The sequence below is a fragment of the Lactuca sativa genome, chromosome 2 (assembly GCF_002870075.4).
Source record: "Lactuca sativa cultivar Salinas chromosome 2, Lsat_Salinas_v11, whole genome shotgun sequence".
NCBI classification, from domain to species: domain Eukaryota; kingdom Viridiplantae; phylum Streptophyta; class Magnoliopsida; order Asterales; family Asteraceae; genus Lactuca; species Lactuca sativa.
Genome location: NC_056624.2, coordinates 80,906,130 through 80,921,553, shown reverse-complemented (window position 1 = coordinate 80,921,553; position 15,424 = coordinate 80,906,130). Strand labels below are relative to the sequence as shown.

Sequence of the window (15,424 nt, the reverse complement as noted above, 5' to 3'; positions counted from 1 at the left end):
TTACCCGACTATGTTGTTTTATGACATCCTGTAAGGCGGGGGAAACTTTTTTCCAACTTTTTCAATCAAGAGGTATCATCTACGACATATCTATAAGGTTTAATAATCCACACAAACGTATATTGTATTTCATGATATTTATAACACATACAAGATACAAAAAGATAATAACAAAACAAATACTAGATTACAGGAGATAATATAAATCTTATCTATTCTTAAGTTTTATCTCTAATACCCTCTTCAAGCGCAGAGGTGGTGGACCAACACGTAGCTTGGCACGAAATTGCTCAAATAAGGGACGAGGAAGACTTTTGGTGAAAATGTCTGCAAGCTGTAGATCTGTGGGCACAAACTGAGTGTACAACTTCCCGGAAGCAACGAGCTCATGAACAAAGTGATAGTCAATATCAATGTGTTTGGCACGTTTATGAGATATTGGGTTTTGACTGACGAACAAAGCACTCATGTTGTCACATAGTAAGGTGGGACATTCCGGAGGCAGAGCAAAACGTTCACGTAAGAGATGAGTTATCCACATTATTTCAGCTGTTGTGTTAGCCATAGCTCGGTACTCCGATTCACAACTCGATCGGGAGACATTAGGTTGCTTTTTAGCACTCCAAGACACCAAGTTTCCTCCGAGAAAAATAGAATAACCATAGGTAGATCTTCGTGTTTCGATACAACGTGCCCAATCCGCTTCAGAATAACCAAGAAGAGAAGAAGAACGAGGATGAGTGAAACAGAGCCCATAAGAGAGAGTACTCTTAACATATCGGAGAATCTGCTTTATAGATTGAAAATGATCGATAGTAGGAGCATGAAGAAATTTGCTAACTTGATTAACAGCAAATGACAAGTCAGGACGCGTAATTGTTAAATATTGCAATGCACCTACTAAAGAGCGATATGTGGTTGGATCAGAAAACGACGATCCAGTGGAAACAAGCATATATGTGGTGGATAACGAAGTGGATACTGGTTTGCGGTCAAGAAGATTAGCTTTAACTAGAATATAATGTGCATATTTGGACTGAGATAGAAACAACCCATCATCCATAGATGAGACCTCGAGACCCAAAAAATAGTTCAATGTTCCAAGATCCTTAACAGCAAATTCCGATTGAAGTTTGGAAATAAACTTGCGAATAAGAGATGGATGATTACCGGTAACAATGATGTCATCAACGTAGACAAGTAGGTACAAGATATGAGAGTCACGTTTGAATACAAATAAAGAAGTATCATCTCGGCTGCATATAAAACCAAGGCTAACAAGAAATGAGTTTAATTGTTGAAACCATGCTTGTGGAACTTGTTTGAGCCCATAGAGCGCCTTCTTTAATTTACACACATGATTGGGAAAACGATCATCAACAAATCTGGGTGGTTGCTCCATGAAAACTGTTTCAGAGAGTTTTCCATTTAAGAAAGCATTATTTACATCCAATTAATGTAAAGACCATTTATGCATGACAGCTAGAGACAACACAATACCAATAGTCGCAGCTTTAATAACAGGACTGAAAGTAAGTGTAGTCAAGTCCAGAAATTTGACTCAATCGTTGAGCAACTAAGCGAGCCTTGAATCTGCCAATAGTGCCATAAATATTGTATTTAATGCGATAGACCCATTTAGAACCTAAAAAATTTGATTCACGAGGACGAGGCACCAAGTCCTAAGTATGATTTAAGCGTAAAGCTCGCATTTCATCTTCCATTGTAGATAACCAACGTGGGTTTTTGGCAGCTGTTGTGTAGCCACGAGGTTCTTTGGAGGCAAATAGAAGTTGATGTAAGGGAGACTGATGAAGAATAGCAAGATCAACTATGTGTCTTGGTTTCACAATACCATCTTTTAGGCGTGTTATCATTGGATGAGTATTGTGATGAGCAGCTGGTGCGGAAGGTAAATTTGAAGATAGAGTCAGGTCATCAGCAGAAGAAGGAGAACCTGCGGTTGTTGGCTGTTGTAGCGGTGGAGATGGCGTTGTTGTATGATCAGTAGTGACAACCGATGTAGGCAAATCTGATGGCGAACATAAAGAACATGGAGAATCAGTGGCTGCTGTGTGCGTCGAGTCAGAAGGAGATAAATCCGGAGAGGATGGATTAGATAGCGAAGAGGAAGAAACATCATCAAATTCAGAGAAAACCATTTTTGCTTGATCGGGTGGAGAAGTAATACCAGTGAAAGGAAATTGATTTTCTTCAAAAATCGCATGGCGAGTTGTGTAAATTCGTTCGGATGTAGGATCTAAACATCGATAGCCCTTATATTGTGAGCTATAACCAATAAAAATACAAGATGCACTCCTTGGTTCCAACTTGTTTGCTGAGTAGTTACGTAAATAAGGAAATACGGTGCACCCAAATGCTCTAAAAACATTGTAGTTGGGATAGGAGTGATAAAGTAGCTCAAATGGACTCTTGTAATCGAGAAGCTTGGAGGGAAGGCGGTTGATGATATAAGTTGCTGAACAGAATGCATCAACCCATAAAGTAGTTGGGGCACTCGAATTAAACATCATTGCAAGGCCGATTTCAGTAACATGATGATGCTTTCTCTCCGCTCTGCCATTCTGTTGCGGTGTGTGGGCACATGATAAACAGTGATGTGTGCCATTGTTGACTAAAAGGTTGCTAACAAGATTATTGACAAACTCAGAACCACCATCTGTTTGAAAGGTTTTCAATTTACATGCAAATTAAGTTTGAAAAAAGGAAAGAAAAGCTGTTAAAACCATAATGAAATCTGATTTGAGCTTGAGTGGATAGAACCATGTAAAGTGAGAGAAGTCATCAACAAACACACAATAGTATTGTCCTTCTGTAGAGACAACAGGTGCAGGACCCCAAAGATCACAGCGAACTAAGTCAAGAACTTGAGAAGCTCGTTTAGTGTTAAGTTGGAATGGTAATTTCTTGCTTTTGGATAATTAACATGAAGAACAAAGATGTGGTTTAGGCAATAAAGATGTAACAGATAAAGCACCATTTTTATTCAATAAAGAAATAATGTCAAATGAAACATGCCCTAGTCTATCATGCCACAATTCATGAGATGCACGTGATTTAGAAGTTGTAAACTTGAAAGAAAAACTTTGTGTCCTTGCTTGAGCACGTACAAACCATTCTCACATTTGCCCCTTGCCAAGATTTCCTTTGTTACCCGGTTCTGAATTGCAAAGAAAGGATTAGAAAATAAAGCATTAATCGGAGAATCATGCGTCAGTTTACTGATGGATAGTAGATTCTTGGTGATGTTAGGGACAACAAGAACATCACTAAGTTTAATATATTGAGAAAGAGATTTGTGACCAATATGTGAGATAGAAGAGAAATTACCATTACCAATCATGACCTGATCATTACCATGATAGTGATTGCTCGAGTCAAGATTTCTGGGGGAAGAAGTCATGTGAGTGGTAGCACCTGAATCAACGTACCAATCAGGTGAGTCATTAGTCACATGGCATTGCGCTTGAAGGGCCTGCGCCAGATTGTTGTTCCCTAAAGTGTTTTTGTAACACCGTAAAAATTTGAACAATTTTTCACTTTTGAAAAACCATAAAATATCATTTGTAATCATAAGTAAAAACATTGTGTCAACATTGTATCAGTACAAAACCCAAGAACAAAATACATAAACTCCGGTGTACGTGTGTACGAATCATGTCGGTGCCTTCCCGCGATCATCACTGGTACCTGAACACACATAACACATAACACTGTAAGCATAAATGCTTAGTGAGTTCCCTAAAATACCACTCTAACACATAATAGCCACTCGAGGCTGTAACTCTGTTGACCCTCAGGTCAATGTGTCTCAGTGGGGTCCTCCAGCCCCAACTCTCTGTAGGCCCTCTGGCCCTAACTCTGTGGACCCGAAGGTCTTAACTCTGTAACTCTGAATCATGCATATCACATATCATAATAAATCACAACACATAAATAACATGCAATTACACTGGCATAGAACTCTAAAATACTCTATCACATAACTCTGTTACCACACTAGGTAAAGTATAGTGAGAAGACTCACCTCGGGTATCTCGGTAAATCTCTGACTCGGTAAACGCTTGTCTAGCCTCTGCCTAATCATATAAAATAAATACCCTAATTATTATAACTCTCAAGGCTAGACTATGTCCTCTTATGACGCTCTTAGAAGGGTAAAAGACCATTTTACCCCTCTCATAACTCAAAAGGCCCCACAATAGACCATACCCTAAAAGTCAACTTTCTGGGTTACGATGCGCGTACCAGATGTGTACGCTGAGCGTACCCGGTTGCATCTCAGAAACGGGGAACGCCACCCAGTATGCGGCGCGTACTGGGATTACGCCCGGCGTACTCCCCAGCTTCATCCCTTTAGCTCTTGAGGTCTTAAACAGTTAAGACTCACGTCCAATTTCTAGATCTGACCACATCTAAGCCTCTTAATCTATAAAGTTGATGACTTTATGCCTTTGCATGGCTGAACAAGCCACCAACTCTCATAATATTCCATCCTCTAACCCTAGAAGGCTTATTACTCAATCATGACCTCAAACTAACACTAAAGATGGAAACTTTATGGCTCTAAATCACTAATAGCACTGAAAAGGGACAGATCTCGGACCATGGAGCACTTTACACTCATAAAGTCTCCACCTTTGGGGTTTTTAGCCCTAGAAATGGCACATGCAACAACAAATCAAAAGAAGAGGAAAGTTTTGAACTTTATACCTCTAAGTGTAGCCCCTTGCTCTGTAGATCTCAGATCCGAAATGGCACCTCAAGCTTTAGCTTCCAATAACTCCTTTCCTTCTTCTTCACTAAGTCACCAAAGCACAATTAGCTCCAATAACACTCACACACACTAAGGACGGTGGGAAGCTCTTTTTTTAGGGTTTCACTCACTGATATGGAGGCTGAGAAATGAGCCTTAGCACCCTTTAAATAGTGCACAAGACGGATTAGGGTTTTGCACCTGGGCCGGGTACGCCCAGCGTAACTCTGGGTACGCCCAGCGTACCTTGGCGACTCCGCGTCCAAACTAAGCACACGAGTACGCGCAGCGTACCCCTTTGGTACGCCCAGCGTACTCACTTGCTAAGTTTTCTCCACACAAGGGCTAATCATGACTAATTAACAAAGATTAAGGGTAAAAGAAATGCACCTGAATCTCGGGGTGTTACAGTTTTGGCAAGCCTGAAAGTAGTTAATTCGGGACAGAAACTTGCATAATGACCATTAGTTCTGCACAATTGACAATGAGGAGGTCGACGTCCCCTACCACGTCCACTAGTTTGACCACCACGTCCGTGACCGGTGTGACGATTAGAAGTAGAAGAACCCCCACAATTTGGCTGTCGATTTGCTGTAAAAGCAACAGTAGGAACAGTTGAACCATGAATTGCTTTGAGGAATAATTCGTGAGACTCAGCCTGAGAGATTAAGTCACGAAAAGGGGTAGGAGGATTAATAGCACGGTATGTGGTTGAAAAGGTTTCAAAAGATGCACCAAGGCCACAAAGAAACCAATGATTTTTGTCAGTTGCATAAACAGGATGGCTAATTGATGAAAGCTTATCACAAAGACTTTTGAATTTGGCACCGAATTCAGAGACTGTGGAAGTACCTTTCTGTAGTTGTCGAAGGTTATCTTTGAGAACATGCATCCGTTCATGGGAGTCCTGGCGATAGGCAACCTGCAAAGCAGTCCAGACTTCATATGCAGTAGTGAGGCCAAGAGTTTCAGCCATGGCAGCCTCGGTGAGAGAGGCCTGAATGATTAAGAATGCCTTCTGATCATCTTCTAGCCATGAAGTGTAAGCAGGGTTGGGACTAGAAGAGCCGGCAGCATCAGGTGCTGTCGTTTTGTAGGGGGCAGCAACAGTACCATCAATATGGCCTGATAGCTTCTGATGAGCAAGTAGAGTAAGTAACTGATTACACCAAAGAAGAAAGTTGGTGGAGGAGAGTTTGACTGTAATCATATGAAGAATAGTGTTGAGGGAGAGGGAAGAATCAGAAGAGGAGGTGCCGCCAACCATGATGAAGAAGATAATAGAAAACCTAGCTTGATGCCATATAAGTTTTAATAACCCACACAAACATATATTGTATTTCATGATATTTATAATACATACAAGATACAAAAAGATAATAACAAAACTAATACTAGATTACAGGAGATAATATAAATCTTATCTATTGTTAAGTTTTATCTCTAATAATATTTTCCCAATCTCATGGGAAACATATCTTTACGTTCTCCTACAGGATCATATGTAAGATCCCTATCAAAGTCCAACACTACTTGTTTACCCTTATTTTTTAATAGCTATTTTTTCGAGCATAATCTTTTTTGCTTTTCTTTAGTTTTCTTCCATGGAACAACTGCAAATATAAATAAAAATTATTAGTAACGATAGTTTATAATAACTGAATAAATATAGTAAATAAAAAATTATAATAACACTTACCATAGCCTCATTTTGACCATAACATCTACCGTCTAGGGGTGGTTCCCCGTGTCTGTCACCCCCATGTCCCCAACCCATAACAACAGCCATGGTGTAAAGCAACAAAATGCAAATAAAGGTCATTAACCGAAAATTATAATATATACAAATATAGTTTCTATTACATATACATATTACATAGGAATAAATATTTCTATTTAAACTAAAAATCCAAATAAAGATTCGATTACAAATATACATTACACATGAACTATTTTAATTAGAATCTTTATCATATACTTTAGTATCTCCTTCATTATCAAACTCAAGATCGTTCTCATCATAATCAGTCTTATAATCATAAGCATACCAAATAGAACAATAGAACATGGCAAGAATATATACTTATATTATAGACACATACAATCCACATTGCATACAAATACACACATGCATACAAAATTTCCTGTTTTTATACTTACAAACACACATAGTCACATACACATATATTATACAGACAAATCCACATTGCATTCAAATACACATACAAAAATAATTTTATGTGTTTATACATACAAATACACATATACATACACTATACACATACACATTCCACATAATATTGCATACAAATATATACACACATGGACGTGCTTACGTGCGCGCACACACATAGGAGTGTTATTCGGTCGGTTTTTTCGCTTTTCGGGTTTATATGGTTCGGTTTTATCGGTTTTTTTTACATTTTAAAACTAACCATAACCAAACCAAATAAGGTTCAGTTTAATCGGTTTTGGTTAATTTAGTTACGGTTTATTCGGTTCATTTCATCGGTTAAACCAAATAAAAACTTGCAAGTAAAAACAAATATTAGACTAAAAGAAAAAAAAAATTTACTGAAGTTTTACCAAATGAATAAAAAACACTAATACATAACATATTATATTTAGTATTTCATGAAAATGTTGTCTTGAGGTATCAATGTACACAAGTTGTAGACGCAGGTTTATATGACTTTAGACATCTATGAAGAGGAAAAAAAATGACCTAAGGCTAACTGACATTTAGATAATTAGTTGTTGTTTTTTAATACAATATGTAAACAATTATAAATTTATAATGGTTAATAATCAAATAATGAGTTATGAAAATATTTTTTAGTAACTATCTATCAATTTAATTATAAAATATTAATTTATATATGAACGATAAAAACATATAATAATTAAATATTTTATTCGGTTTTTTCAGTTTAACCAAAGTCATAAAAATTTAACCAAAGCAAACCATATAAGGTATCCTTATTCGGTTAACCAAACCGAATTAACCAAATAACCAAATAACCCAAACCAAATAACCCAAACCAAATAAACCAAATATCACCTGGTTTGGTTCAGTTATTTGGTTTCGGTTTTTTATCACACCCCTACACACACATATACACACACAAACACACCTTAGTTTCTTGTTTTCAAATAATAAATTTAGAACCCGAATTTGAGTTCCCGACAACAAGAAAGAAGGGTGTTGGTGATGTGGTGACAACAATTCCAATAGCTAGAAAATAGGAGATAAGAGAAAAAGAAATAGAAAATGCATTAAATCGAGTGGTCGTCGGTAATGGATTAAACTCGTTGAGGTTGTAGTTGGTGGTGGAAAACGGTGGTTGAAATTGTTAGTGAGAGTATCGAGTAAGATATATGGAAGCAGAAAGGGGGAAAATGATTTGAATCAAGGGATATCTGCGATGGCTTTAGCGGCGATGTCTTTTAGTTGTCGTCTGTAGGATGGAACTTATTTGCGCTTCTTTTTTTGTGTATTAAAGGCAACATATATCACCGCTATTGAAGTCGTCTGTAATGGTATTACATGGCATGCATTTTCTGCTGTTGGATGTATGCAGCAATTAACGGTTAGTGTTACAAGGTCACAACTCACACAGATAGGGGCCATTTACATTTAGCGGCGACACTTATATCTATGTCTTCCACTGTTAGAGGAAACACTTTTACATGTCACCGTTAATAGTGGTTGCGACCATTATTCTTGCGGTGTTTGCGGTTGCTAATATTCTTTTGGCTAGCTTCTATCAAAAAAATTTATTTTTTATTTTTATTTTTATTTTTATTTTTTTTAATATATGATAGTTTCAAAAAAATCACCAGCCTATTGTACGTTGGTTGGTGGAAACTTGCGTTTTCTATTCTACTAGAATTTTCAGATTCAGAAAATTATCATATTATATCATAATGACGTTGTATCCAAAATTTATTTTCCAATAATATGTTAATTTTAAGTTTCAAAAATGAAAATTTGTGATATTGTATACAAAATCACTTTCATTAAAGATTTTCTTATAAATATAATATAATGAAAATTAATAAAGATGAAAATAGAAGAATTTGAAAAGCGAGAACTTTGAAAGGAAAGTGGAAACAGAATTTACAAACCTAGTGTCCACGTACAATTTCATTGATCCCTATAAATTATACCATCACTGTTCGCATGCAAAAGCACTACAACGTATTACATGACGATTAATCAAGTTAACACCGTCATGTCCACCTTCACAGCCGCTCTTGTCAAACCCACAAAAGAAGCCAACTCCAAGAAGCCGCTGGATACGATAAGACTACAACATCCGCAAGAAGGAAAAGACTTTACCGTGGATTTTGTATACAATGATGGTAAAACAGTTTGTAATCTATGCAAAAACACTTTTGAGAAGATGAATTTCCTTTACCAACATATGAAGTTTCATTCTGATGGGGATTGGAAGATATTCTTCACATCACGGCCTAAAACGGTCACCATCGACAAGGAGGCCAAGGTGGTTAATTCAATGGAGCCTCCACTTAGATGGGCGTTGACCAGAAAGAGAACCCGTCGGGCTTTGCTGGTGGATGATATTGACTCGAAGGTCTATAAGGGACCGATAATGGAAGTGCATGATCCGACCGATTTAGAAGGAGCAGAGAATCTCCCGTTCCTAAGATATGGTGATAATACGTATTTTGCTGAACAAAGTGTGACACCGAGGCAGATACAGGCTGAAGAATCCGAGGGCAGAAGTGAAGTGTGTTTCAAGTTCGATTTGAATCAGACTCCTCCGATGGACATGGAAGCAGAAGATCTCTAATACCTCTATAGGCGTTTACCGAGAAGAGTGTGTGAATTGAAGGAAGAAATAACTACTGTGGGTTTTAGGGTTTACTTTGGTTTTAAGTGTTATTTCTTCATTTATATAATATAATTGATTACATTGTTGAGCATTTCTTGAAATGTTTTGGTTTACTGGTGAAAAATTTTCCACATCAAATCTGTAAGAGTCTTTCTGTTATCAATAAAACTTAACCTGATCTAATTTTATTAAGTTTTGTGTGATTTCTAACCGTTTTGAATTTAATCCATGTATCCTAATCTATTTCTATCAAATTGTTCGAATTCTATTCATTTAAAATAAAATAAAACCTTGTCATATTGGAAGCAATTATCAAAATCTTTATCTTTAATTATTTAACGAAAGAAACAAAATTTAAAATATGGACAGATAAGAAAGAAGATGATAACTATACATCGGGAGAGGAGATAACTATAAGGTGCATAATTTTAAATGCATGGGTAGGAATTTTTGGGTGGTATATTGGTTCTTCTGGAACCATCTATTCGCATAATATATTAACACCAAATTTGCATTAGACGAAAGTAATCAACAGCTACAATTAAAATGGTGGAATGCTCTACCCATTCTCTATTTTATTGAGAATTTATTTGTTGCATACGCAAGGAATCCATGGTTATGTGCATGTTTTAGGTAGTAATAGCTACGTCATGAGCATAAAGAACTCTCTAACTATTAAAACCAACATATAACTAATGGAATCCTCATAATCTCATCAAACATCTGACACATTTCTTCAATTTTATCTGTAAGAGCTTTTGCATCTCGATAGTTGTAACTTTAACATGATAGTTACTCTGATTAACCTCTACATCATGGTGATGAATTATGATCTTTATCATGATTATCATTTCTAGAGCAATTTATTACCTTGGTGCTCTACTACTCGTCGCCAACACCATCTTCAACAGGCAACAACAAGTTATTACCTTTTTTCGTCATGAGTAAATGGAGGACGATACAATAGTAGTACATAGCCTTGACCTGTATCGTCCTCCATTTACTCACATATTCCTTTTTTCCATTAACGAGTCTGCAAGAAACACTCTGACCAAATTATCCATACAAAAGAAAACCCTAACTGAATTTATTTACCAATGAAGTTTGATTTTCATATTCTGATTCAATTGTATGTTTACTATCAAATGAATGAAACTGGAACATCATCGACAAAACTCACACGTACTTATTTATTACCTCTAAGAAACTTTCCGGCCTGCAAATAACTACAAATTTTGTAACCTAATCCACTCTGATCATTGATTCATAAAAATCCTCTGCTCAAACTCAAAAAAGTTAGGTGCTGTTTGTTTGGAAGTGGTTAAATGTCTTTTGTCTTTTTCCAAGTTTGCGGAAGAAGACGTGCACTTGCAAAACGTCTATCCGCCAGAAGGGAAAAGTGCTCAAAAAGTACTTTTGTAGAAAAACAAACGAGGCCTTACTATTATGGGTTGTTACATTTTTATATTGGAACTAAAATTTTGAAAATAATTGAGCAAAAAGATTGATTATTTTTATTGTATATTTTTTTTTCGCTTGTGTTCTTGCAGAAATTGGGAATCATGTTAGCACATGGACATGAAGGCCTTCCTACTGCTGAAATTTACCAACGTGGAGCAAAAGGATGTGAGCAAGTAATTTCATTTTGTTGGAAATTTACTCATATTTTGTGATTTTATCTATATTACCCTTTTGTAAGAAATAAGGTGAATGTTTGATCTTGGTGGGTTTCTTATTGGCTTCGGTTGGGTAGTTGTTGCTATGGTTGTTTCTGCATATCCCAAAGAGTTTAGGATTAGGACAGATGTGACTTCATATACTGTTCTCATGCAAATGTATAAAGTGATTGTAAAGAAGAGATAGCTTTGCCTGTTGAAGATGGTGTTGGCGAGGAGCAGTAGAGCACCAAGGTAATAAATTGCTCTAGAAATTATAATGATGATAAAGAACATAATTACCATCTTCATCACCATAATGTAGAGGTTAATCAGAGTAACTATCATGTTAAAGTTACAACTATCGAGATGCAAAAGCTCTTACAGATAAAATTGAAGAAAAGTGTCAGATGTTTGAAGAGATTATGAGGATTCCATCAGTTTGTAGCCCATCGGTATTAGGTGGTGTCTTCCCTCTTTGAGGTCGAGGGTTCAAGTCCCGTTGTGGACATAGGTGGAATAGGTGTTGTTAGCTTAGGAGTAGATTAGATTTGCCGGTTCAAAAAAAATATGTTGGTTTTAATAGTTAGAGAGTTCTTTATGCTCATGTCGTAGCTATTACTACCTAAAACATGCACATAACCATGGATATATCATGTTAAATTTGGTCAATTATGCTGTTCGGAAGCCTATTAATAGTCTTCCACTTACTTTTTTTGCCAATGCTTTTCCAAATGTGTGAAAGGGTTGATGCTTCATATGTATGCTTAAAAGAGCATATTGGCATTGAAAGAAACTTTCAACAAATAAACTCCTAGATCAGATGTTGTTTCCACATACTAGTTATAATCAAACAGCTGTTGTATAATAACTTGTGGCTGCTTGGAGACTTAATGTTCCAAAAATGTACAACTTGACCTGAGAGGTAAATAAGATTCTTTGTAAGATGTTCATATTGTCTTTGATTTTTTATACGTACAGAGTTGATTAGCAAAAAAAAGATATAATTAAGAAAGGGGATTTAGCCATTGTTAGGTTCCCTAAAGATAAATAAAGTTTTTTTGGTGTTTGTGACAACACTTTTTAGTGTATTTGTTGTGCTTCATATATTTGGTTACTAGACAAAGTAACAATGGTTTGTAATGAACACCTCTTATGTCTATTATCAATGCGATTTGAGTTAGTGGAGGTTAGATTCTGATTAGACCAGTTGCCAAATTTGTCCTAGTTCATCTTAAATCACAATATTCTTAAAAAAGGCTTCATTTTCTTTTTTCAACGAACATCTTGCAATATGTTGCCAAATTTTAGTGAGTGCTGGTGAGACAACTGCCACACCCCCAAACCAAGGATGGCGGAAACATCCGGGGGTGGCGGACTTCATGTATAGTATCACAACAATGAGTATAATAGTGCTCAAAGTAATTACAACCATCATAAATATAATTGAAAAAGTTACATCACAGTAAGTTTACATGTTTCAAAATCAATTACATTATGATGACAAAATGAACTGTTTGACGATTTAAACGTCCCATCCTCAAAATGCTGTTGTTTTCCTGATTCACTGATTTCCTGAGAATACAAGTAGTTTTGAAAAGTGTCAACAATTAAGTTGGTGAGTTCATAAGAGTTTCGTTTGAGTAAAACCGTTTTCTTTGTAAAAGCGACAAAGTATGTTTCCAAAGAAATTCCAATATTTCCTTAATAAAGTTATGTAGTCCTGAATCCCAGGACTGAAAATAAACAAGTATTTTTCCATACTTAAAGTAATTCATGTGAGTTAGATTGACATAACTCGCTAAAAAGTGATTTTAAATCGACATAAAACCCTTTTTGATTTGAAAGCAAAACCCGTAAATCTTATGATTTGTTAATACCACATGTGAGCTATTATAACAATGCTAAGACTCAAACGGCCTCGTAATACAACCTTCTTCAGGCGTCGCACGTTAAATGACACTTGTCACCTCAGCCCTGCCGGTCTAGCTATTGCATGCAGCTCAGGTGCGGGCTTGTCAGACCCAATATAGATCTATACACAACTATCACGCTCTCCCTACAAGAGACTCTGGTTACAATTTACAGGACTTTTGACTTTGTTACTATGAAAGTAACAAGAAGTGAATGTCTCACAAATTTATTCATTAATAGATTTATGTGAATTGAACTAAAAATCTTTGGTAAATAAGTTTGAAATGTAAATGATACATAAACTATACCTATTATAGTTTATCCAAAACGTTTGTAATGTAAAAGAACCCCTTTTATGAAAATGCATTAGTACTACGAGTTCATAAACTATTACTATTATGTAGTATATGATAAACCCATTTGTTTTGAGAATAAAACCTTTCTCATGTAGTAAAAATCCATAAACTATGCTGATTATAGCTTATTATATGTGCTCAAATGAATGATGAATCCTTATCATGAACGACTAAATTTCAGTTTATGATGATAAACTAACAAGAAATTACATTCAATATTTAGAACTTATTTTTATACATTTTGCTCAACATAATACAAAGTGTTATGAAAGTTATAAGTTGTTAACTAGTTTTTAACCTTTCTGCATTGTTTTAGAAAAATCATACGAAGTCGAAAACTAAATCCCTAAATTCTGAGAGTTCATAAAATGTTTCTAGTTTATTCATAATTTTTATTATGATTTTTGGAAGTCTTTAACTTGTGTTAAGATGTTCATATTCACAGACTGGTCCAAATTCGTTTCTGAAATGATAGGCAGTTTTGTAAAAATCACCATAAATCGTAGAAAAATCGTATGGAGATGTGAAAGTAGTCATTTTAAAGGTATGAACCTGAACTATTTTCATCTAATACAGTTTTGAAAACTAAAATGTTTAAGTTGACCAAAACAGTCCATGAATGGAGTTATACTTTTCTGATGAAAGTTGTTGGTTGAGGTTAGTTATGTTTCTTGGTGTTTTAACTTGTATTCCCCCCTTAAAACTTAAGAAAAAAGTGAAAAGATAGGGGTATGAACTCACTTTGAGTGATTTCAGTGGATGGATGTTGATGGAGAGATGTGTTCAACTCAAGAACACATGGAGGATTGCTTGAAGATTCGAGAATCTAACACCATTATGATGGAGTTTGTGTAAGAAATCAATGATTTAAGTAAAAGGAAGTGTAATAACCATATGAAGGGTGATGATACTTACCAAATGTAGAAGGAAAGCTTGAAAAATGTCTTGGAAATCTCGAAATTGTGAGAGAGAATTTGAGAGAAAAGATGTGTTTGATCTTTGGTGGAATTGAGGGAAAATGAGTGAAGTGAAGAGAGATGATAGATTTCAACCATAGACAAAGAATGGGGTTGGGAACTGATGGGAAAAGGACAATGAATGACCAGGTATGGTGGAAGGTGTCGGCTGGTCATGGAATGGGTGTGGGTGGTTGCTTGTGTCATAAACTAAAGTGAATTCAACTCTCCACCTCAAGTACTTCACCCACTCTTCTTGGATAAGATTTACACCCAAAAACATGAAATAACGGGTTTTATATGTTAAAATATGATTTTGGGTGAAAATCCCGCGTTAAAATAATTAAAAACGGACTTAAAATGCAAAACTAGTCGAAAACCGGGTGAATTTGGCCTACCTGCGAGACCTCTCGGTTCCGGGCCGAGATTCGGTCCCTAATGTTGCTGGGCCCAAAGGAGAAATGGAGCAAAAGGGGTAAGAAGCGAAGGCGCAGGTAGGGTTCGGTCCGAGAGGACCTTCGGGTTTGGTCTATGCGAGGTTCGGTTCTCCTCCTCAGTTCAGTCCTAGTGGTCTCGGCTTCGGTCCTCAGCAGAGTTCGGTCCCTATAGGGGACCTTCGGTCCTAAGATGCTTCGCTTCTTCTAATAGAAGGGTTTCGGTTCCTCAAGGTTATTTTACCCGTTTTTACCTCGTTTTAAGCGGTTTTTGACCCGGTTAAGGGTCGGGATGACCCGAATGATTACATAAAGTTAAAGAAACTTTTGAGAGAGATTTAGGAGAGATTTCACATACTTAGAGAGATCTGGGAGAGATTTTAAATAGAGAGATAGAGTGAAAGAGATTAGGAGAGGCTTCTTTTGTGACCTTTTTGAGTAATTGGCTCCGGAACGCAAGGTCCGTAAGCCCC

General features: G+C 36.4%; 1 protein-coding gene across 1 annotated transcript; it reads right to left on the bottom strand.

Moving 5' to 3' along the window:
• Positions 1 to 208: 208 nt before the first annotated feature.
• LOC128132331 (uncharacterized mitochondrial protein AtMg00810-like) lies at positions 209 to 1,402 on the bottom strand. The gene has a single exon (XM_052768854.1). It carries the CDS (start codon positions 1,400 to 1,402, stop codon positions 209 to 211), a length of 1,194 nt encoding a protein of 397 aa, XP_052624814.1.
• Positions 1,403 to 15,424: the final 14,022 nt, after the last annotated feature.

Coding starts and splice junctions, on each gene's coding strand:
- LOC128132331 (XM_052768854.1), bottom strand. CDS start 1,402: ATGGAGCAACCACCCAGATTTGTTGATGATCGTTTTCCCAATCATGTG.